Source organism: Lissotriton vulgaris, chromosome 5 (genome assembly GCF_964263255.1).
Source record: "Lissotriton vulgaris chromosome 5, aLisVul1.2, whole genome shotgun sequence".
Classification (NCBI taxonomy): Eukaryota; Metazoa; Chordata; class Amphibia; order Caudata; family Salamandridae; genus Lissotriton; species Lissotriton vulgaris.
Window position 1 is genome coordinate 1,605,382,667 of NC_141693.1, and position 25,865 is coordinate 1,605,408,531.

At 44.3% G+C, this 25,865-nt stretch overlaps 1 protein-coding gene across 2 annotated transcripts in view; it reads right to left on the bottom strand.

Moving 5' to 3' along the window:
- Positions 1-25,865, bottom strand: part of DCAF11 (DDB1 and CUL4 associated factor 11) — a 278,095-nt gene that overhangs the window by 203,443 nt on the left and 48,787 nt on the right. For both annotated transcript variants that reach the window (XM_086923752.1, XM_086923754.1), the window contains exons 2-3: positions 4,399-4,523; positions 3,893-4,011 (exon numbers count right to left, since the gene is read on the bottom strand). In XM_086923752.1, the coding sequence (XP_086779878.1) occupies positions 3,893-4,011; positions 4,399-4,523 (244 nt within the window). The remainder of the gene's footprint in view (positions 1-3,892; positions 4,012-4,398; positions 4,524-25,865) is intronic.

The following is a 25,865-nucleotide window of genomic DNA, read 5'->3' on the forward strand; positions in this document are numbered from 1 at the left end:
AACATACCTTGGTTAAAGGTGTTTGCTATTTTGGGACCGTCATTTTTAACTGCGAGGACCAATTGAGTGTCATCTGCATAGGAGGTCAGGCTCATCCCATGTGCCCTGATGACTTTGGCAAGGTCCGACACATAGATGTTAAAAAGTGTCGGACTAAGGGATGAGCCTTGGGGAACTCCACATGGCAGAGACAGGGGGGAGGATTCAAAAGGTCCAATGGTAACAACCTGGGATCTGTTTGCCAGGAAGGAGGCAAGGAGACTCCTAGCCTTGCCTTGAATCCCAATGCTCTCGACACGGTCGACCAGGATGGTGTGGTCGACCGTGTCAAAGGCAGCCGATAGGTCCAGCAAGATGAGAACAGCTGTACCTCCGGCATCCCGGATGGATCTTATATCATCCGCCGCTTTGATTAGAGCGGTCTCCGTGCCGTGGAATTGGCGGAACCCGAACTGGGATTCGTCCAGGAGTTTATGTTCCTCGATGAAGGACGAAAGTTGGAGGTTCATTATTTTCTCAGCTATTTTGGCCATCAATGGGAGGCTGGCGATAGGACGATAGTTTTTCAGCTCTTCCTTATCGAGGGTGGGCTTCTTGAGGAGAGGTTTTATTAAAGTCTTTTTCAGTGTCTCTGGGAAGATGCCGGAACAGAACATAGAATTGCAGATTTCAGTTATGGCAGGGATGACTGTTTTCATAATTGGTCGTAGCACCTTCAGGGGACAAGGGTCTAAAGCTGATCCTGATTTAATAGATGACACTGTATTCTGTACCTGTGAACAGGTAACCTCATGAAACTGGGAGAAGGTATGACTCTGGTGGGAGATAGTGGCTGCCGGGGGGTGGAGGAAATGTTGGAGAAAACCCTATAGATGTCGTCAACTTTGCTAAAGAAGAAATTAGACAATGCGTCACAAAGCGACTGGGAGGGAGGAGGGGCAAGATCGACGGACAGACCAGCGAGTTGTTTAGTTGTCTCGTAGAGAGTTTTATTAGAGTTTTTGGCTGATTCTATCCTATCACAGTAGTATTTTTTCTTTGCCTCAGCAATCATGGTTTTGTAAATGGCAACTGACTCCTTATAACTAAGTTTGGTTTCATCTGTATAGTTTTTCCGCCATAGTCTCTCTTTATGCCTGCATAGTTGCTTCTGGGTGCGTAGCACCTCAGAGTACCATGGGGCCGAGGGGGTTTGCCGATTACGGGAACGTTTTTTGGTTTGGACCAGTGCTGTGGCTGCCGAGCTAACCCATTGGTAGAATTGAAGGGTAGCAGTGTTTGGGTCGGCGGACAGGGCGGGGGACGTGTCATCCAACAGGGTTTGTAACCTAGTTCCATCAATATCGTCCCATGCCAGATAGGGTTGGGGAGATATAGTGCTGGTTTCATTGAGCAGTGCGTCCCGTGCTGTCAGAGTGGCCAGGATAAAATGGTGGTCCGACCAGGTGAGAGGGAGGATTTGGGTAACTTGAAGACCCGGGGCATTAGTAAAGATGCCATCTAGTGTATGACCCCCGTCATGTGTAGGAGCATGTACCAGGGGGATGAGGCCAAAAGTAGACATATCAGCTAGGAACATTGTGGAGTCAGGGTTATCTGGGACATCAAAGTGAAAATTAAAATCACCCAAAATGGTGATAGAATTGTCAAGGGCGGACGCTTCCAGTGTGGTCCTAAAATCCGTGATAAATTCATTCCTGGAGCCAGGGGGACGATATAAAAGAATCCCTTTAAAGGTGTAGGATGGGGATAGTGTAATCGCAAATTCTAGAGCTTCACAGGAGGTAAGGGGGATGATTTTTGTTCGTACCGAAAAGGTGTTGCGGGCAATAATGCCGATGCCACCACCTTTTTTCTGTAATTGCCTGTCCAGTCTGTGTATGGTAAACCCAGAGGGGATGGCAGTGACTAGGTCTGGATCAGATGCCTGGTCCAGCCATGTTTCGGTCATGAATAGGAGGTCTAATTTGTAGTCCTGAATCAGCTGGTGCACAGTGCCAGAAATGGAAGGGTACTTGTGTGTGAATGTGCGAGGCGCTCTGCTTCTAAGCACCTCACATCACACTGCTTCGGAGACCTCCAGCCCTCCATGGGTTCTGGTGCACTCTGTCTGTCTAATCATGACTCTCTCATAACTGCCAAGATTTCAGTTTGCTTGTGTGTGGCATTTCCATGATTTCAGTGGACTTAGGAGTGCCATTCTACGGCCAAATCATTGACACTTTGAATGACCATTATCTTCTATGGTGCACATTACAATAGATGGCTTGCATAGTTAAAGTGCTTTCTCAGTCGCAGAAGCAGGGGATGTCATAGCACTATAAAGAGACAATTCACTATGCCCTACTTCGCCAAGCAGGATTCAATTATTTCTCTCTCCTTAAACACAGATAGATATGACATCTGAAGGAAGAATGAATTAACCAAGTGAGGTTTCACATATTTCTCACTGATTACTTGAACTAGCATTTATCTTTCATTTGAGGTGTGCACTTTAGATATGTAAAGGTGAAACACCAACGAAAATACATACAGAATAATGTAGTGCTGTTTAACCACGTCTTTGCCCAAAGGTCCGACACTGCCAGCATTGCTGCTGGACTCCGGGACAGGGAAGGCGGAGGCTGAGTCAGTAAAGAACATCACGTGCTGGGGGCACTGGGATGTATTATAGTTTCTCTGTGCTGCCCTTGAGGGTCATGCCACACTGCAGGCTGCTGTCTAGTGCTGCTGCCAGGCTTCAGTGAAGTCACGGTACCTGCAGTGACAGCTGAAGGTACACTGGCTCTCCCAAGTGCACCGCCACAGGACTACAAAGAGCCCACATGTGACTGGAGGCCTATCAGCCTGCCTGCCCTCCACACACGTGGATTGCGGTGCTGGGGGCTGTTGGGACGGGCTGTGGTTGCAAGACTAGTGTGAGGCAAATCATTGCCGGGCCCATTGTGGCCACAATCTCATGCGTGGATCGTTGGCGACCAGTTTGTTTCAGTCTCCGACTGCACTCCTAATTCTTCTAATTCTTTTCAGCGCTGATCATTAGCTGCATACACGCTGGCCATTGCGCCAATGCGATTGGGTCCAGTTGCGGCCGCCGCGGGCGTGTGAGCAGCCACGAGCGCTACTATATTTATAATGTTGCCATAACTGTACCTGCTACTAAGTTCACAAGGAGGCCCGTGGCGGGGTCGGGTCCTGTCACGGGATCACAAACCAGCGCAGCAGCCTGTGTTGCAAGCTGTCATTCCCATTGCACAACAGTCAGTGCAGTCTATAAAGAGAGAACTGTAAGGCGCTCTCGCACGCACCGCAGGAAGCAGGAGCTAGACCCGCCTGCGCATTAGTGCACAACTTAAGATTTTGCGGTGTCCATGGATTGGCCCAGGGCACACTGACTCCACCACTCTTCCTGACGTCAACTGAACTCACCGCGCGGTGCCGGGTGATATACATTGTAACAAGCACCAGTCTGCAGTTCAGCAGCAGCTGAGCGAGAGAGCCCTCAATCCTGCCAGGAGCAGCCATGTGCGCGCTGCCACTCAGCCTGTATAGTACTTCATTATAGCAGGCTCCCGGCTTGACAGAGGAGGCGGCGCTATAAGGCGTGACATTACATTTCAGTGCGGTGATGCGGATCATCACACTGAAATGCCTTAATGTCACGTCTGATGCATGATACTTGGCAGGCCTGCCTAATCAGCTGAACGATTGAAGGATATAATGCTCAGAGTTCCAGATGGACTCTCCACTACCAGAATAAGGCAGACGAAGAGAAGCACAGAATGACAAGGGAAATTGGTGGAGATACAGATGGATAAGGAAGGAAAAAAGGGAAAGGTAGTGCCAGAGTACACAGGCAGAATATTAGAAAATACTCTATGACATGATTTACCTGGAGCAGGAGGCGTGGGATACTGAAGTTTGGACCACTTCCGAGCTTTCCAGCAGCCAAAAGCACTTGGGTCTTAATCTCACTCTGGTCCAGCAGCATTGTGTCTGGAGTTGAATCCACTGAGGAAACAAAGACAACATTACTTTTCCAACCAATACAGGTTACATGGTCTAATTCTTAGCATCTAAACACATAATAGTACCAGTGCAGAAACTGTAGAGCCCTGTGTGCTCTAGCTGAGATAGCTGGAAAAGTACATCATCTATAGTGAGAAAATATATTCCCTTAATCTTCCTCATTTTCCACCTTATCTGCACCAATCTCTTCGACTCAACATTGCCAATAAGGGATGGGATAGGAGCTAGCAATCCAATATGTTATGTTATGTTATGTCATCTCCTCCCACAGACTAACCTGACAGGGTTCAACAATCTGCATGTCCAAGAACCATGAATGTTCAACTCTATCCAACACTTCCCATAGCCGCTCGCATACTCCAAACTTACCTGGTGGGGTATAACGGTCTCCGAGACGGCCCTCCCATGCACTATCATCGTCATCAGAATCTGAGAGAGCTTGAACCAGCTGCAGGCTGGCAGATCCTCCACCCTGCACCAGTCTCACCTCGCCCCTGGGGGGAGAACAAGAAGGGATTTGCAGAAACCAGGTAGAAAGGAGGGTGAAAGGAGAAGCAGGGAAGAGAAGGGAGGAAACATTATATTAATTGGATAGGAACAGAAGAGAGGGACAAGCCAATACATGGGTTATTAGAAGCTATTACCTGCCTTTTACAGAAGTATACTCATGAATGTTAAAGCTAGGGCCTCTCTTATCCCCTCTCCTTCCCCTGCTCTCCCACCAAAGTAAGGATAAGTTGAGTGGCAAACATAGAAAAAACGTGAACTACAAACAGAGCTGCACTTTGAAATAGCTGTAATGCAAGGAGCAAAGAAATAGACCTTGCAAGCAGCCATATCTCAATGTCATTAAAACACATTGCAGCAGTTAGGAGAAAATACCTGGGCTGCATTTATCAGCACATTTTATTAAATTGACTGGTTTCAGAGAAGTAAAAATGAGAGCAGAAGGGGTCATATTATGCCGTGCACAACTGTTCTAAAACCTTTCCCTCCATTTTTTAGCCTACTGAATTCTGTTCTACTTGGCCAGTTAATATTTGAATTTACATTGGGGAGTACATTGTAGTAATCCTGGTGTACGATGCAGTTAATTTGCCCTAAGGGTTAAGTGGGCGGGGGTTGTTGAGTCGAAAACAGTGATGGGCAGAAAAATCAGGGCATTTGGCCCGACTGAGCAATGACCTGCTTCAAAATACTCATTAGGGAAAACATTAACTATGAAAACTGGTACTAAAAATTCAAATGAATGGTCTCAATGAGTCTCATCATAACAACGTAGAAAGCACAGCAACAGTACATTAATGGTAAACACACAAGTGGAAAGAAAACGCCTGTTAAAAATTTACGCGACAGCGCTGAGAGCATATATGCACAATAGATCACACTTAACAAATCATGTTTTGTGAAGGCTAGCATGAAAAACCAGTTTGGTGTGGTAGGAAATGAAGGGAAGTGGGGCCTGGTTAAAGTTTATGCAAATCTCCACGCTCTCCCACCACGATCCCTCCATTCAGAGTTTCCTCTCCCCACTCTATGGCACAGCTCATATTTCATTATTGCAAACAGGATAAGAGGAGTACTGTAGAGAAAAATGGCATCTGCAGGTCTGTCTGCCTAATAGTGAAGGTCACAAAAAGCATGTCTCAAAAAACACCTGACAGCAAGGACGGGAGCCGTCAGGTCAGCTATCCACAGGTTCAGAATAAAGGAGGGGCAAAAGTCCCAGAGGTCGCAAATCTCTTGTTATTTGGTCAATTTCCAAAATTATTGATTGCTCTCATAAGTATGAGAACCCCTGGCCCACTGCAGCATTAAGTCACTAATAGTTAGAGGTCCAATCGAATTCATTTGTATCTCTGTCCTGTTTTATACACCAATTCATACATCCAAATATTAGTTCACAATATTGTTTTTATTTTGATAGAACAAAGGTATTGTTTCCAAACATTGAACCAAGTTCTATGAAGAGCCAACAGCCAACACGTGTTTCGCTACTTCCCGGCACGAAGGGCTGGGGCTCTCTCAAGGCTGATAAGATTGAAAATTAAAGAGTAAAACAAATGTTATACATTCAATAAGCTAGAAGACACCAAGTATGTGTAGTAAACATACCGCTGAAATACAGAATTAAAATAAGGACAGGAACAGCAACAGCACACATAGCACAATGCATTAGTATAATGAGTATATTTGATATCAAACCCCAGATTAATATAGTGTGACAAACAAATTATAAAATTAGAGTATTATTTAGATAGTTAAATAGCAAAGACAATATATCATAATTACAAAAGGACCAGGGTAGAAACAGCACATGTTTACAGTATTCCACAGCAAACACAAGGGGATGATGAATGTAGCGCTGAAACTTTTCAGACACTCACTCCAAGTCACAGATCTGAGCTCAATCCATCATCGTTCTTTAGCTCACTTCACCACCCCAGTGGCAGTTCGGTCTGAACTGTTCCATGGCTGATAAGTGGTGTTATCCCGAAACCGTTCCCAGGGTGCTTGTTTCTGGTCCAGGGGGGACAGGACTTGGCAGTTTACTGGACTGTTACCATGAGGCACAGGGTCAAGACCGATTTGCATATAAGATGATGGATTCAACCCAGATCTGTGACTGGGGTGAGTGTCTGAAAAGTTTCAGTCCATCTTCTCCTTGTGTTTGCTTACATTATTCCATATACATCCATCAGAATACACGAGGTGACCATAGTGTGCCCAACAGTGGATTTATACCACAAAGCACATGAACATACACAATTGTTATAATAATCAGGGTTGCTGGCTGAGGATAAGAGCCTGCACACTTTAGTGACAAAATCACTCCAAATGGCTCTATTTGAAGATGCTATCAAGTATACGGTGTTCAAGGAGGAGTAAGAGCCACCATGTCTCCCACTGCTGGAACAAAACCAAATGCTATAAAATGAAGTCGCTGAACACTCCAAAATAAGTCAATGTTGAGTCTGTGGTATCAACAGTCTTTATTTTCACTATGACTCTTAATCTCCCCCACGCCAACACGTGTTTCGTCCCACACTGCAGATGGCACAGCGGTCTTCCTCAGGGCTACAATTATAAATGTACATAATTTTGAGGTGGAGTTCCTAGGTAGGGTGTTGTCAGAAAGCGATCCCCTGGGTCATGATGATCCAATCACCCTATGCGCAAGAAAGTTAGAAGTGAGCTATTATATTCAATAGTGTTTGGTATCAGTAGTAGTAGTAGTAGAATAGTCGTTAGTGTGAGTATCATAAGCCGCATGTGGATGCCCCAAGGATATATCAGTTTTCTAGCCACTCAGTGCTGCCAAGGTTGGACAATATGTGAATAGTAGTCTCAATCTGTGACACAAGTCTAGAAGACCCGAAAGGAACAGGGCTCACCTAGTCTAGTGTTCCTCTGACATTAAACTTATTCTTCATGTAATCACGTGTGCCTCATTGTAGCTTCTAAAAATACATGGGATCTCCATTACTGGGGCTTAGCCATATATGTATGGTCACTAGGACATGTATGCAAGCTTATCTCTTATCTTTTAGCGCCTGCTGTTCAGGTAACCTCAAGGTCGCTCTTTTAAACTGTTAGAGCCAATCTCTACGAAATTATGCATATTTTAGTAAGTTACTGTTGTCTTCCCTAACTGGCTAGCTCCAAATTGCATCCTTACTTTCTTTCAGACAGTATAATGGAACACCATTTGGTAGTATCGAAGGCGCCTTCGCCAGTGTCCCGTGTAGAACATTCCATCTCTCTAAAATTCAGTGTCATTTGTCTGGATCTACGGAAAGTTTGATACATAAAGTTTGATCGACCACGATTGTCCATTCATGGTCCAAACAATGCACAACTTGTTTGACCCTAAATAGATAATGTGTTCAAATGTGTGTCTCAGACCCTACACCCACCACCTGTAAATGGGGAGTGTACTCATCGCACAATGGTCATGCAGTGTAGTGCTCAACTCTGATTTCTTAAAATAAGTGCCATTAGGTGTTACACCAAAGGTACCCAAACCTCAAGGGCCTCACGCGCCCGAAGGTTAAAAAAGCATGCTTTACATTTACATGCGGTGCCTGCCGCTTTGTGCATGTAAATGCAGGGGAGTACCATAGGTACCCCCCATGTGCACCACCCACCCCCCCTTCACCCTGGGGCCCGCAACGGGCCCCCAAAGAAAAGACTGCATGCCTTTTCGTGGCAGCATTGCCGCCGCGGAAAGGCATGTCCCAATGCAAATCCTAATATGGCTGGCGGTGTCTGATAGACTCCGCCACCATATTAGAGCTTTTCCGCCGCGGTCGGAAGGCGACTGCGGCGGAAAAGCGGCGGACGGTCTTCCCATCCGCCGATGACCCCCCCAGCCATCCTAATCTGGCGGGGGTCTTTAGAATCATCGCAGCGGTGAATCGGCATCCTCCGGGCCGCCGGTGTCTTCCGCAGGCCCGGAGGATGCGGATTCACCACAATCCTAATCGGCCCCCAAGTTAGCTCTGAGAGTATCCACAAAGCTGAATCTCCACTTTCAGATATTCAAGTTAACCTGTGCATCCAGAGCCTATTAAAGTTAATACATGCGGTGTTGCACCAAAATTATTCAAACTAGGTCAGCTGTGAAAATGTGTACACAGTGAGGTCTCTGTATTAAAAAGTGCGGTGGTGACCATGTTGCTCATCTGAAACCGTGTTCCACCTGAACATTTCATCATATATTTTCGTCTTTGATGGAAGTTCTTAATTTTGTCACTGTCTTGGGCACACTATGGTCCTCTTGTGTATTCTGATGGATCTAAAAATTGTAAATTGATACTTGTATAGCGCACTACTCACCCGCAATGGTCTCAAGGCGCTTGTACGAATACCGCTGTGGAACCCATCCTGGCTTTCCCTGTGAGGCGTCCACTCCTGGGCACCCCCAAGGTGGAGGCCAGGCATCCTTAGCGTTGTGGGGGCCGTTGTGGAGATTAAGCAAGCTATTGCCCAGAGATGCAGAGTGGGACTCCACGATTGGAATAGGCACAGAGGCGAGAATTATCAGGTCCGTGGAATTTTGAGCCCAAGACCCGCCGAGGCGGGGAATTGAACCCTGGTCCCGGGCTAGACCTCTGCATCAGGGTCTGCCACTCTAATCATTGAGCCACACTTCTACATGGAATACTGTTAATATGTAGATTTTCTACTCTCGTCCTTTAATCTCGTCCGATATATTGTCTATACTACTGAACTGCCTGATTAATATTCCAATTTATAATTTTGCCACTATATTAATCTGGGGATGTATTACAAATATATTTATTACACTAATGCATTGTGTACCTACGTGCAGTGTTTCAGCTACTGGCTTAGTTTCAATTCTGGTTTTGCTTTTGGTGCAATATCTTTATAACACATGCTTAATGTCTTCAATTTTATTTAATGTATAACATTTGTCTCTTCAATTTTCAAGTCTACCAGCCTTGAGAAACCCCCAGGCCTGTGCGCTGGGAAGGAGTCAAAAACATGTTTGCTGTTAGCTCCTTATACAACTTGGTTCAATGTTTGGAAACAATATCTTTGTTTCTTCAAAATAAAAACAATATTCTTATATTCTTTAACGAATATTTGGATCGTTGAATTTCTGTACAAAACAGGGCATGCATACAAATGAACTCGATTGGACCTCTAACTCTTTGTGATAATTATCCATGGAGAGGGGCACTGAAGAGGTACTTGGCAAATCTCTTGACAGGCGTTGCACCTTTTTTCTGTACCCTAAGGAAAGAGTACTTCTGCACACATGACTGATATATCAAGAACCTCTGCTCACTGTTTTGGCCTTTAACTCAAGTGGTGAGGTCAAGTAGTAAAGGTTCATATTTCAGGGGTGGCATAGGTTTAGAAATTCCAATGCAATGACCATGCAATACTTTTAAATTTCATGTCAGTCCAGTAAAATGACTAGGTATTAATATAAATGTTCAATATATACGTTTACTGAAGCCTGCCTCAAGGAGCTGAGTTACCCAGGAGCCATCAGGACTTTGATGCCCAGTTCACTCTCTCCTACGGAGAAACCGCAATAGCAGATGGTGAGAAGCTGAAGGGGTGCATTCCAAGACCTGTGAGGCCGCATTGTGCCTCTAGTACCCTACAGTCATGAGAAACCAATTTCTATGCAAATCCAGCAAGAGACATGGAAGCATTAACATTTACACTGTGGGGGTAGTGTGCTGCAGCAAGTCAATCTGACTCTGGATCGGTCTGACCGGTCTCTTCAGCCTCTAAAATGATGACCCTTGACCCCACATTCTAGTTTCTGCCTGAGACTCGATAAGACCTTGTATCCAGTGGGTACCCATGCTCTCTTGATTGATAGTGTCAAATGAAAGCTTTAGATGGGCTGACCAGTTTTGAGAGATGGGACCCTGAAATCTGGCACGCATAGGTGTCTCTGCTGTTGGTATACTTCACAACTGGCAACCAGTACACATATAAGAGCACTGAACCTTTTATAGGACTAACTAGATATCCTGATGTGCTTTAGGGCCTTGTGGTGTGCATTGTGGGTGGTGGGATTTGGGAGTTTGCTTACTTTGGGCTTTACATTGGGACATTAAGCTACATGTGGTCAAACCCACATGGATGGCCCACCTAGGACACAAGAATACAAAGAAAGTAAGAAAGACATGTTATCTAACATGATATTCTGTTTCTTTATACCTTGCATATCTACTCCACTCACTGATTGGGAGTAAAACAACATTAATCCCATGTACTTCCAAGGGCACAAGAATACCCACATTTTCCCACAAAAAGATAAAATGGGCAATGTTATCAAAATTAACCTGTAGCGCCTAAGCACCACTATGTTTTTGGAATCATAGCTACATCCCAATCCATTTATGGAACATTTCCATTTTACCCACCTGTTGGTAAAGATATAGCATGCATAAAAATGAACTGATGCCCTACCCGACAGTGAATGGAGAACGACATTTGGGGACTCTCCTTGCATCTGTCAAATCAAACTGCCATTCAATTTGTTTCAGTTTAAAAATTATTGTGTGGATAACCACCTTGAAGTAGCCATAGTTCAATCTCAAGTGCTATGCAAATCCCTTAAATGAATTAATAAATATCATTATCAGTAATCTTTATTTCAGAATTTATAAAAATCCATAGAAGATCATCGAATATAAAACTTCAATACCAAAAAACGAAATCATTTTACACGTAATGGTTTAAAAGCAGCAGATAAAAAACAGTATACAGAATAACATCAAATCATCATTCAGAAATGGTTAAAAATAACAATCGCAGGGTGCACTTGGTTAAAATATTGATTATTAAAAAGTAAAAAGAACAAATGATGGACGGAATGCTTAACAATGCAAACATTCACCCTCAGTCACAAAGATTTGGGTTTAACCCATTGTTTTTTTGCTCACCATGCCACCTTACTGGACCCACCTATAGGCAAATCAATCTTGACCCTGCTCCAACTGGGGCAGTCCAGTCCAAACTGCCAAGCCAGGTCCTCCCTGACCAGAAACAAGCAGAACCAGTTTCAAGGCATCACCCCTCATCAGCATGGCTGGCTTGAACCCAGTGGCGCAGTGAGCAAGGGACCCACGTCTGGGCATACCCTTTTCACTTAGGGCGGCAATAGGAACAAATGATGGGCGGAATGCTGAACAATGCAAACATTCACCAGCAGTCATAAAGGTCTGGGTTTAATCCATCGTTCTTTTGCTAACTACACCACCCAAGATTTTAAAAAGTGGCACAATAAAAACCCTTTGGGGCTAGCCATAAAAACCGCAGAACATAACAAAATGAAGTGTATCTTGCGGAGACACACTTGTAGTCACAAAGTCCTTAATTTGTTCTCTCATTCCATTCCTAAATGCCAATAGAGTGAATTCGACTTGTACGGTGTCAGCAAAAAACGATGATTACAATTAGATATAGAGGGAAGATAAGGTTGCATCATACAAACAGTTTTTAATGGTATGCACACTCGAACAGAAGGTTTGTGTAATTCATGACCTTCTCTTTTTGCCCAACATAAAGACAGTAAAGCTTTTTGTGTCCAATTCAGATGAATTTACCTTATCAATTCAGGGCTGTCAAACAGGGTTAGGGCCAAGAGATGAAAATATCTTGTAAGGAATCTGAACCAAGGTATTTTGTGTGAACTGTCAAGGGATAGACAATCCTGCAGAATGATGCAGTGCTATTAAGTCTCAGGCCTTAGCCAAATTCAGATCCATCTTAAGTGTGGGCAGAGGACAAGTGTATCAGATAAATAATGAAGTCCAAATCCTTGATTACCAGTATACCCAGGGATGCACTGTGGACAGCTCAAAAATTTCTAAGATAAATGTTTTCTACTATCTAAAAAGCTGAGAGGTCAATATATCCCTATATATTGCTTCTATAAGCAACTAAGAGGTACATTTTGCATAATTGATCTTAAGAGCCTGCAACAGTTTCTTTCCAAATTTGGAAGAAAAATCGGAAGATGAGGCAATAACCCTCAAACAAATTTCTCTTAGTGTCCTCCATGGGAGCCAGGTACGGACGGAAACAAATTGAACTCTGAGTAGGGGAAAGTATTTGGTTTAGCCAAAACATGTCCATGAACGTAAAAAGTTCTATAGGTTTTGGAGCTAGGCCCCCATCACGAAAAGCTTATTATAGTTTGTCACTAGGTCTAATGCACCCATAAAGTCCAATAACTTTTGCGATCAGACCGCCGTTCTGGCTAAAAGAACTGCGTTTTCTGCGTACAGTAATGCGGGGAGAACTCGTTTGCCTACCATGGGGAAGTCCAGGCCGCTATCCGACAGGTGCTTTTTTAGACCATTGATATATAAAGTAAACAAAAATGGGGCCAAGATACACCATTGGAGCATCACAATCTTGACCATAAAAGCATCAGTATATGATCCATCGCTATTGTATCTAACAACCGCTGACATTTTCATATGCAGGACCCTAAGAAAACTACAAATGTCAAGGTCTGCCCCCAGCGACAAAAGAATGTTCCAAAATTTGTCCCTGTTGACTATGTCAACAGGTGATGTTAGATCCATAAAAGCCAAGTCTGTGGAACCTGCTTTGGCTACTGTGTTGATGAAGAGGAATAACTCAATAAGAAGCATCAAGTACATTGACTGTCACATCAGCATATAGTTTCAACCTATTTCTGTCTTCCACAGTGAACAACAGTATGATCTTTATTGATTATTAAATACTAAGACCCAAAGACCATGACTTACTTATGTCTTCCAGGACAATCTGCCTTTTGACAAACTGAAGGTCGAAGACACAGTGCAGCAGAATATTCAATCTTCCTCCTTCATCTTAGCCCCAAAGGGAAGTTCAGCCCTATTATAGTAATGCTATTGGAAAATGAGTCTGCTTTAAAATATGCCCCCTTCCCAGGTCCCAGCCCAGTCACAAAAGCTTTCTGGTAGATACAAAAGCAAAGGAAAGCAACGATTAGGGATGACATGACAAAATCTGCTACATCTGCCAATTGACTGGCAAGAAAGCATGTAAATAGAAGGGCCTCCTTACTGCCCTTAGCTTTGCTAATGTCGACTTTAAAGAGAATGAGGTAACCCTTCTAACAGCACGAGGGCTGAGCTTGCCTGGCCTCAAGATGGTCACAACCTAAGCATGCTCCCAAGGCTGTAGCTACAGTCCTGCAGAAACACGTGTAATCCATGGGCAGAATAGCGATTAAGAAGAGGCTCTAAGCAGCACTCGCCACGAGCTACTGAATGATGCCCCCGCAGCCAATGAGAACCCCTCCAAGCACCCCAATTTAACTTTGTCATTCTGACAGCTGTGCGACACCTGATCTCCAGCGTGGTGGGCCCCGAATTGCTGCAAGAGCCGACTGGAGCCTGGTTGCCGGCCTCACAGGGACTACATCTGTGGCTGTCCCGGGATGTGCCAGAGGTTGCCACTCCTCCGCACCCAGCGACAACGGAGAAACAACCTGCCGCCGCCCCTGGTGCCCGAGGGCGGTGCTGACTGGGTCCTCTGACCGGCGGAACGCGGACCATGCTTGGCCGGCTGGCTGAGTTTTGCCTGTCCCGCTTCCATCAGCTTCACCCATCCAGAGCCGTGGATATTCCCTGCACTGTTTCGCCTCCACTCGTGGCTATCTTTTGGCCACCGGGGGTTCTAGCTCCCTCCTGCCCTGGGAAGTGGCACCGGGAGGACTGAACACGCCCCTGGGGCGACGCGGCTGGACCGGAGACAGGGCAGACTGCTAACCCTGCCTGATCCTGCGTACAAGGAGCAACCAGCCTGTCTCCTCCTGCTGTGCCCCTTCCGGAGTTCCTAAGCTACAGAACAGCAAAAACAATGGAGATCAGAGGATTGTCAACTACAAAGACAGACAAGCACCTGGGGAGCAAAGCAATGGCTGTAACCACCGCAGATTGAGTGGTGGCTTTAAAGGCGGTGAGTTCTATAAGCTAAGCAATATTATCCCCTGTGGGGCCAAGAGAAACATTAAACATCACCCCACCCCGCGCAAGACTCAAGCACAATCATTGCTGCACAACTGTGAGAATACCTTAGCCCGGTGAATAAAAGAAAAACTTGTCAGCATAACTAAGCAGGATCACTCCACCAAGACGCCATAACTCATTGCAAGTACAGGCACCGCACCAACGGCATATAACCAGTAACACAATGGGGAAGCAAGAAAAAAAATCAGCCGAAATTGCAGTTTGAGTAGCGTAAATTCACCAGAACGAGAGAGGAGGATACAGAGACAGCAATGTGGACTGAACTGGGGGTGACCTACACCAACAACTAGTAACAATGCAGCAAAGTCTCACTACAATAGGCAAGAAGATAGACTCTCTTTCCTACCACATGGATCGCATGTCAGAGCGTATAGATAAGCACGCAGAGAGACTGGATATGGTAGAGAGAAGGGTGTCAGATGACGAAGATCAACAGGCAGAGTCCACAGATGCTCAGAAAGTAATGGGAAAACTAATAGCGATGCTGCAGAACAAAGCTGAAGACCTTGAAGCGTGCTCCAGGCATAACCGGTGCACTGGGGACCGCCCATATCAACTACGACCGGGAACATGGAACTCTTTGTGGAGAAACTACTTACGACCTTACTGGTCAGAGATACTTTTTCTTTGTATTTATAGTGGAGCACCCACAATTTAGCCCGAATCCTAAATTATTGAGACAGTGGTGAGCCAGAGATCGTCAGACACACCGTTACAAGGGTATCAAACTTTTTCTTTACCCTGAATTCACCCCCCCAGCGGTAGGAGGCACGAAGACGGTTTGTCCCACTGAAGTGGAAGCTGCAGCTCAGCATCGACTATGCATGCTCTACTCAGCACGCATGAGAGTCAAGCTGGAAGGTAAAAGAAAAATTTACACTGACACCAACAATCTACAGCAGACGCTTAAAGCCTACACTAAGACTAAGTCCAGTAAAAGCCCGCAGGACACCACCTTAGAAGACAACCCCGCTTCCAGCGAATTGGACCAACAGGAATGAGTTAGGCATCGGTATTGGCATGAAACTAATCAAGTGGTCTTTAATGCTGACAGGTCACTAGTAATTTGTTTTCAACAGCTATGTAGAAATATTATAACAGTTACAGATTAGTTTGTTGCAGTTAACTTGTAAAAATTGTCATAAACATTGTGCGGAGAGGGCGAGAGTGTAGTTCACAATCAGTATGTGGATTCACACTTAGGATGTATAAAGTGAAAAGTGTGAATAATTAGTATATAGCTGTTGGCGCTAGAACCCACAAATAAGCTAATAAATAATAGGTAGACGCCATGGATAAGTTATATATGTAATTTGATGGCTAAATTGGTACCAGAGCCGAGAGCAGCTTTGGGGTAATCACTGCCCTCATGTGTAATACACACTATTTTGGGAGGGTTTTTTGACCATTAAGAAGGAGTGGGGTCTACAAAGCCATGTCAGATGTTTAGGGGCATGGTGTGGGTGGGGGGTGGGAGATTAACATACTGGCATTCATTCTTTTAAAGTAGCCTAGTTGACAGAAGCAGGAAAAGCTTGAGTAGCATCACAGATACAGTAACTTCAGATACACCCAATGAGCGAAAGTAAGGATCATATTACATCACCCAGACAAGGTAGCACCTCGATACATTTTCTGTCGTGGAATGTTAGGGGACTAAACGACCTACAGAAAATACGCAAGGTGGTTTTTTACTTACAGAGACATCGCACAGATGTTGCTATATCGCAGGAAACGCACCGGGCACTCCAAACAGGATTATCACAAAGTAGAATGAAAGGCACTTGTATTGTAGCGGGAGTCACAACACATGCCCAGGGGTTTTGGTGTGGGTTTGCCAAGGTGCAGGCTTACAAATTCATGGAATAGATGTGGACCGTGGAGGAAGATATGTAGTAGCTCGCTGCCGGAAAGACAACCTTGATGTGCTAGTGGTGGGGATTTACATGCCAAATTATGATGACCCTCAATTTCATCGCTCCTTACACTGTAAACTCGCCTCATATACAAATTTGCTAACACTATGAGGCGGCGATTTAAACTGCGTTCAATCCCCAGAGCTGGACAGATCAAGGGAACCTCCCAGGAAACCCTCAGCAGCCAGAGTTATAGCAGTGGAAGGGCTAGTAAGGAGTGTACTCATTACTCATCAGTGCACAACGTACATACTTGTATAGATTATTGGTTCCCCTCACGAGACCTAGGACCCTTTATAACAGAATGCGAGCATCTACCACACACATACTCAGATCATTCCCCAGTAAGACTGAAACTGAAAATACGCGATGTGCAACCCAAGGCTAGCACCTGGCATTTCCTGAAGTACTCACTAATAAATACAGTATTCCGCGAGGAACTCGCGCAAGCGATAGACCACTATTTTAGTACCAACTTAGGTAGCGTCTCTTCTACGGCCACTATTTGGGAAGCGTTTATATCCGTGGCATAATTATTTTGAAGCAAGCAGGAATGCTTCGCTCCATTAGATTCAGAAAAAGGGGGTGGTGATGGACAGAGCATCTGAATTAAACAGAATACTCATACCCAGTCAACAGATCAGGGCTTGATCCATCACCGTTTTTTAGCTCACTGCACCATCCCAGCTCAGAACCTGGCTACATGCAAATTAGTATGTCCCTGGCCCAGTGCATCATGGGAACAGGGCAGACCAAACTACCAAGCCAATTCTTTTACTGGAAAGGAAACAAGCTTCCGGGGACCGGTTTCTGGCATTACAGCCGTCTTCCCCTTGCTCTATTCTGCCACTAAGCTGTTGGCCAAAGTCTTGGTGAACAGACTGGCCCCCTTACTTCCAGTTGTGGTAGGCCAAGAGTAGTCCGGGTTTGTATCTGGTCGATCACTTACCAGTAACTTACACATACTGTTCTGCCCTATCACACGAAATGACTCAAACGTACATGCAGCATTTATTCTTAGATGCTGAAAAAGCATTTGAATAGGCAGACGGGCTGCAGAAGACGAGAAATGCGTAAGATGCGGGAGGCAAATTCCACTTATCTTGCTAGGGATTGTCCTGGGATCAGCAGGAACAGGTCCGTGATGTTCACAGCACTGCAGGATATGGCCGAGACACCCGTGCCAGAAAACCCATTAGGAGCCCTCCTGGGATATGTCAAAGATGTGCCTTAAGGGAACTGGCAGATTGATAGCACTTGGTATATTATTGTTAAAAAAGGGAATAGCCATGCGCTGGAAGAAAAGCCCTTCACCCACTTTGTATATACATAACTACAATGTCCTTATGCCAGCACGCTGCAGACATAAAACATTTGGGGACCATACAAGGCATATCTTACCCGTAGAGCTGCCGAGGAAGGGGGAATGGAAAGGCACAACATAAAGGGGTCGGTTAGGCTAGGACAGAACACATAGACACTAAATGTTATATGAAACCACAAGCGGAATGGGCACACCCCATAGAACAGAGCTTAACGGTACTGCATTGTTGATATTAACTCATTGTTAGTCAAATTGCCTTATCCCGCATAGCATGCCATAATTGTTGAATGTACCTTACTAACATGTGCCTTATTGATCTGTTCAATGCAGCTGCGATTGCATTTTCTCATTTTACGATGCTCACTCCTGCTAAAAAATGTCACACTGTCGTAAAATGGCTACTGTAATGTTTGTATGCATATAAAAGGAAAAATAAAGCTTTTTAAAAAAAATCCTGCTAACAGCAGTTGTCAGCATTTCATCAAGATGGCCTTTAATTATGCCATTTTGTACCCAGAAGCCTTTGTACAAAAGGCCATAAGTGTGACGTCCATGTATGAAACACTTGAGCATATTTTCTCTAGGATGAGTTTATTCAGAGGCCTCAATTTCAGATTTGTGACAGCAGTTCATGAGTCAAATTACAAATGAGATGTGGCATCTTAGGTTGGAGGAAGCATTTAATCCGTCTCACTCAGGAATACATCTACTTAGCGAAAGCGTCCATGTCTTCGGGAGGAAAACAATTTCATAAGCCCATCATCATCATCAAAGTGCCTTAAGGAATTTCACATGGAGAAGGAGGAAGTTAGGTATGACACACACTACAGTCACCAAGAATAGGCACCTTGCCCAGTTTAATGCAACTTACTTCATATAGTGAGATCTCTAAACAACATAGTATGCACATATGGTTAAAAAAATTACAAACGCACAAGCACACTCATAGCACAGCCACTGCGCTTAATGTCTAGCCTTTTGTATTGGTAACATTGTGGTTTATGACCCATGTAAAACATATTTTGAGAAGGATTCCCCTACCAAAGGAATCCTAGTATTTTAAACAAATCCCGGTGTGAACAGTGGTAGCAGTATCAATCAATCAGGTAAAGACCAACTACTGAACCGTGAGGGTCTCAAGGCGCTAGGGGGAAATGGGGGTGACTCCGCCGAGTGCTGGGGTCATCCGAAAAGCCAGGTCTTGAGGTCTTTTCTGAACTGGGGTAGTGTTGAAGATTGCCGGATGTGTAATATAACTTAGTGTCTGGTTGCAACATTACAGCCAAGTTGTTAAGCTTGCAACTGTAGTGTCCTATGTGCAAGATCACGGAGGAGCAAATAGAATTTGGGACATAAAATAACACGGAGGTGGTCACTGAAAACAGTAGTAGAACAGCTCTATTCAGTAGGCAAAACACCTACCTAATAATAAGAAACTGACTGCATTAAAATATGTCATGTCATGTCATTGTCACCAGTATAGTGTGTTCAAACACAACACAGTATACAAAGTACATAGAGCATGTTTTCCCAACATAAGCAGATGTCACTTGACACCATGAGGCAGTCGTAAAATAAAGATCTACAAACTTTGTTACAATTTGTAGTTGGTGTAAGGAGGGAGTACATTTGGGAGTACATTTGTAAACATCTGTTATAATATGGTCGAGAATCCATCTCTGCCTGATTTTGAACCCCAAGATTTCTGATGTTTGAAAGACTGGCTACAACCAGGATCCCAGCGAGGTATAACGAGGCAGGAAAATAGCTAGGCTTACTTGTCACTGACTTGTTTGGGGAATGGACTTGCAGACATTGCCACAAGAGTGCTGTCAACAAAACATGAATGACATTAAGTAAAGAAAGTCATTATGCAATTTGATCAGTCTGGTTTAGGCCCATAAGCATTCCAAATCTGTTTTGCATGGCATGCCCTCCAAAACTCTATTAGAGATAGTTTCATGAAGAAAAGCCCAGCATCCAGTGAATAAAGGTGGTTATTTTAACAAGTTAGGTTCTTGCAACCCCACTTCTGTCTCGATGTATTTGTCCAACACAACTGTGGCAGTAAGGTGAAAGGGTGGCTTTAATTAACTCCTCGCTTGTTATATCAGAAATGTTGGGTCTGTTCCCAAATAAAGGTAGGACAGTTGAATATATCGGGTGACTGTTCAGTTTATGCAATATAGACAATGATCACTTTTCCTTCATTTTAATCTGCCCCAAAGAAAGCAGACATGGGGAGGTTAGTAAAATAATTGCAGAATACATTTCTATTCTTGCTCAAACTCCCATGTACGAGTGAGCTTTGAACAGGTGTGCAAAAGACAAAGGAGAACCCTCAGGGCCTAGTCAGGTGGACTGTCTGTTGACAACAATAAAATTGGGAAGAGGTGTGGCGCCAGGGCGCCTCACGCTGGACGCGGGGGATCATGGTTCGATCCCTGGCTCCGGCGGCAGGGGTCTGCCGCCAGACCATGCGACTCTGGGCAATAGCTCGCTTAATCTTCCCAATGGCCCCCAGCGCGGGGATACCCCTTTGGGGCTGATTTGTGCGCGATACAAGTACTGGATTTACATGTACAATATATTTCCTAAAATTTCCCTTGTGGGATGGAGAAGTCACCCTGCAATCATCATGCACCTACCTGGCTTCAGTTCGTCCCTACCAAGAGATGAATGAGCAAGGTTCTGTTGGAACAAATCCACTTGACCTCAAGGGATGTAACACCACTGGAAAAGCTCTTCTGGTAGCTTAGTAGAACAGTGGAAGGGGACAAAAGCTGCTCCGTTAAGCTGGAGCTGGATGGCGGTGCCTTGAAAACACCAACTTACAAAGAGCTGTGCGAGGAAAGGTTACCTTGTGGCAATGTGCTGTGTTTATATCTCGAAACAATAGTTCAGCACAGGCAGCAGTTTGTAATGGGCTAGAGAGTTTATCTAAGTTTAGCAAGATTTCACTGAAAACAAACAAGGAGTAAGTGATGTTATAGTTAGTTGTTGAAATGAAATAAGAACGAACATATAAAAAAAGTAGTGTAATTCCACAGCTATAGTCATCAGTAACGTCATCAATGATGTCATTTAAAATGTTATGAGAGATTTAATATGTGCGGTCATATGCAAAGCAAGAGGGGGGAGCAAGTCACAGTCACTAAACTACAACCGGGGAATTTCAGTGGCTTTTAAACCTTAGTTCTTATCTAATTTCACCACCTAACTGTAACATCACTTTATTCCTTGTTTCTTTTTTTTCTATCAGTGAATATGTATTAAACTTAGATCAACCCCCTACTCATTAAATACAAGTGTCCAGTGCTGGACTCAGACACACAATAAATCTGCACTTAAAATCTAGGGGAGTTTAATAGTCCAGTTAGAGGGGGAAAATGCAAATGCCAATTAAAGCTACCATTGCATCTCACTTGCGATCAGTTGAAAAAGCTTTTCAAGTCCCATTGGCTGTCATACAGGTTGAAGATAAAGCTTTTAGAGCATCTGTAAGATCATAGACAAGCATTGATAAAGCTAATAGGTCAAGCCTATAGTAGCTGTTGGCAATATTTTATAGCCATGCTATACAGCAGCGTACATGCATTTCAGTGTGGCTAAAATAACTTTAAAATGTGCTATTTATTTATTTTGAAAGTTTTATATTGAATGAACATGACCCTTGAGGATATCAGAGCTCTTTACAATTGTTCAGAGAGCTGAGGCAAATAACATAAAAAATATCACAGTCAAGAAAAATAAAGGATAATGGTGCCGCAAAGGCTAACCAGGCTAGCTTGAATCCAGTGGCGTAGCGAGCAAGCCACCAGTTTCAAGCTAACGTGGGTGATCAGGGGTGATACTCCAAAACTGGTCCCAGGATGCTTGCTTTCTGGTCCGGGACAGACCCAGCCTGGCAGTGCAGGCTGGGCTGCTCCTATTAGGAGCAGGGTCAAGACCGATCTGCACATGGCTAGGTCCATACTGGTGAGCAAGCAAAAACAAAATGATGGATTTACTCCCAGACTGGACTGATAATACCCTAAGGCGTGGCAGTCAGGTGAAGTCTGTGGTGGTTGCTGGCTTCTCTCTTGCCCTGTTGTACAAGTGGTTGTGTTTGCTCCTAGGAGCCTCAGAGGGGTGGAATCATCGTTTTCTGTGGTGGAGAGAAAAGCCTTGGCATACACCCCCACCACCTTGAGAATTATGGATAGTAAATCAATATGTACCTAAATATACTTACCTGCATGATATTTTGTAATTTTTGCTCCTGCTATTTTGGCCATAATTATTTTAAATAGCAGGATTTTTCTCCTCAATATTCGGACATATACTTTGCTCTTGCAATATAAAGCCCCGGTATATAAGCTTAAGAAAAACGGCTCCATATTTTGCAACCGTGACTCTGGTAGAGACCCAGTGGCGTTGTAAACCACAGCATGCCTCAGAGGTCACTATAATCCTGAGCGACAGAAATGCTGCTAGCCGGCTGAAGTTACAGTAAGAAGGAGGGACGGAGAAAAAAAAAAAAAAAGAAGGTGGAAACATGAGATTCCCAGTGAAGCATTGAAAGTATTGAAACTAAGGACTGGGTAGAGCAGAAGCTTACAAATAGACTCAAACTTCCTTGCCGGTCAGGGTCTGCCAATTCTGGAGGCGCAAGCTGACACCAAGTAGGAACAAAAAAGTGCTCTCACTCACATTACCTGACGAAAATGCAGTATTATTATTATTATTATTATTAAGTAAAAAGTGAATGGGAATCCTGTCGGCTGAAACAACTTGGCACTAACGTTGCCTAAAAGGCAGTGCCTGAAGTAGGCTGACCTAGTGTCCGACTCCACTTATGCTGTCCTGTGAACTGAACTATAAAATCGATGAAAAGCCAACAGAGCAATGGCTGAAGGAGGCGGACCCATTACCCCTTTGTGTATGCTTTATTACTAAATATCGGCTGGTGAGACCAGTGAGCTGGCGCACCCGGGTAACTGCAGGGAGGTGTATGATGGTTGATGTTGCTTTCACTGCTGAATACATGCTAGGTAACTACAAGCAGAGTTCATCAAAATACATACAGCTTGCATTAGCTAGAACTAGATGGCAGGTTGCCAATGTGAGAAGGAGGGAAGAGTTCCCAGTTTTTACATGTAAATAACTGTTAATTAGTGTAAGACGTTTGTAGCGGAGGCTCCTGTGCTGCCACCTCTAGCTTGACCACTGTGCTACTTTAACAATCTGGCACGCTAGCATGTAATACTTTTCATAACCTTCCAAGTATTCAACACGTGGAAGGACAATGACATTTTAAACAGCGGAAAACTCCCTTTCCTGCAGTGATTTATTGTATTTATTTTGAAAGTTTTATATCGGGAAAGCATGACTCTTGCGGATATCGAAGCAGAGACAAATAACATCAATATTATCACAGTCAAGAATAATACAGGATAAGGCAGCACCCACATAAGGAAGGGTACGATACAATATCAGGACCGATAAATCGAAAACAATGACATAGCAGGAGATCAGTAGTGATGGGTATAAATGACATGTCAAGAAAGGTACGAAAGGAGGAGTTCCTAGAATCCAGGGTAGAAACTTGTTCGTAAGTAGTACTTTAACTTCCTTCTTGAAATATGGAGTTGAGGGATTTGGTCTATTTCAGGGGGCAAGGCGGTACAAATTCTTGGGGCGATCCCAGAGAAATCTCGGTTGTAGGTTTCTTTTTGAGGAATCTCGGGAGGTTTCAGCAGTAAAGTGTTAAAGTTTCTGGAGGATCTGCTGCATCCAGAAAGTTTGAGCTTCTGATCGAGGTATCTCGGGGTATTGAAGTGAAGGACTTTTTTGGTCATGCAGACAATATTTCGCTGAATTCCTGCTTTTCAAATCGGGTCACTACAGACTTGAAGTCCTGCAATTATACATAGATTACTAGCTACTGTTTTTGATCATTCCAAACACTACATTAATGTTTTTTCTGCTTTTAAAATGGAAGCTCCACTAAATATCTGGTTTTGGTACATGCCAATTTTATAAATACAACCCAGCAATGCCCACGACAAAACTTGCAGTGTTTCATAGGTTATGGCCTTTCATTACGACACAGGGGTGGAAGTAGTGATAGAAATCATGCAACTTGTAAATTAACCCCATTTGGGGAAGAGGGGGGAAAATCACTGAAATGTTGCAGTGTTTGGAAGACGTGTCAAATTAGTTCTTAGGCTTTCTTGGTAAAAATCATGTTGATCAGATCTATAGAATAGGAGTTGTTCAAGCAAAACTTGCAGTTATTTAAACTATAAATGGAGGACAATGGAACAATTCAAAACAAAAAAGAAATGTAATAAACTAAATTTAACATGGTGCAGCAATCATAATCAATAATTTAGGTCTTTGTGACTTCAAATTCTTGAGTGAATATTCGTAAAACCATTTATGGTTTCTAGGACCAGGAATTGGTTTATGCACAGACTGTGTGAGCAGACAAAGGTCCAGAAAAGATTGGGAGGTCCTTGCCTGTTCATGCGAGGGTTCCAAACATCAGGGACAGTGAACATAAGTTAGCTCTTGTGAAAAGGTAATAAAGAGTTAAGTGATTTTCAAGCACTGGTTTTAGCAGTGCCCAATGAGCATAGATATGGCAGTAGGAGAGTTGTGCAAAGATTTAAATACATTAAATGCATCCTGCGTCTGTTTGAAAGATTCTAAGTAATCAAGTAGCCGAAAGACCACAACAAATTTCCCTCATATTCAAATCCCTTGTGATTAACACCCCAGATAGCTTTGACCTTGTGATTAACACACCAGATACCCTCGGTCACCTTTGCAATGCATGTTTCCAAGACCTGAATCCTCTCACATAAGAGGATTGGTGATAGGCCCTGGGATCTCCAAAGGAGGCTGCTACTGTGTAGTTCAATTCCATACCATAAAATTGAATACCTACACCGGGCTTATTTCACTAGGGACAGACTGTAAAACAAATACAAGTGATTTGTTTATTGCATTGCTTAGGCTGCAACGCACAACGAGGTGAGTTTCTACACACAATCTGGAACTGTGAGATCCTTCGTTCGGGGGGTGGGGGGCCAGGACTTACATGATTTAGAGAATTGGTGTGTTGGAGTCTCCTCCTTGACCCCAAATTACAGTCTCCTAAAAACACGAACTGTACCAGAGGTACGAGCTTTATTAATTCTTTGTATAAATGTATAACAGGACAAAAGAGGAGCCCGCAACTGCCACAGTCCACTCAAACTGACTCCCTCGCCTTGTGGAATTTTAGTTTGCGATCTAAACATTATCTGTGCCAGCTTGTCACCCACGTACGACGTGCACGGCAGCCATTTTAGATATCATGGTCTCCCTGTCCACGATCGATCGCCAGCGCGCCCCTCTGACCCAGCAAGCATCCTCCGCGCACCCTGGCTCCCCCTCCCTCCCCCTCATGAGCATAACCCTTCTGCATGACCCTGTCCTTGGGAGTCACGCCAGCGCCTGACCAGCACCTCCTCTCCTCCCATGAATGCCCCTCTGTTGATAAACCTTCCCTCCGCACTCAATTGTCCACGCGGCATCAATACCACTCCTTTGATGACCCCTTACCCCATGTCCGACTGTCCACACAGGTCCGAGGCCATTGCCTAAGCCGGGAGATACCATTTACTGCCCCTCATTGTATGCAATCGCCCCTCTTCAAAAGACACACTATTGATCAAGGCCTCCCCACCCCCTGGGATATGATCAGGCGCACACATCCTAAGACTTGGCGAAACACTCAGCTGCGTGATGACCCCTCCTCTTGTCAGCAGGTTGAGGACCTCTATTGTGAAGGTATATGGGGGTGGGATTGACACGAGGATTATGGGGACGCCTTTTCCTTACTTCACAATGTTATGATTGTAATAAAGAAAGGTCACATGCCATAAACCGGTGTATAAGAGGCCAGGCCTCAGAGAGGCTGTTAGAGCACCTCGGGACGATACCTTGTTGTCTGATCTGATGTGTTCTGCTCCGTCGGAATAAAACTTCTGTTTCCTGCCTTCTGGTCTCCGGCGCCTGCCTCAT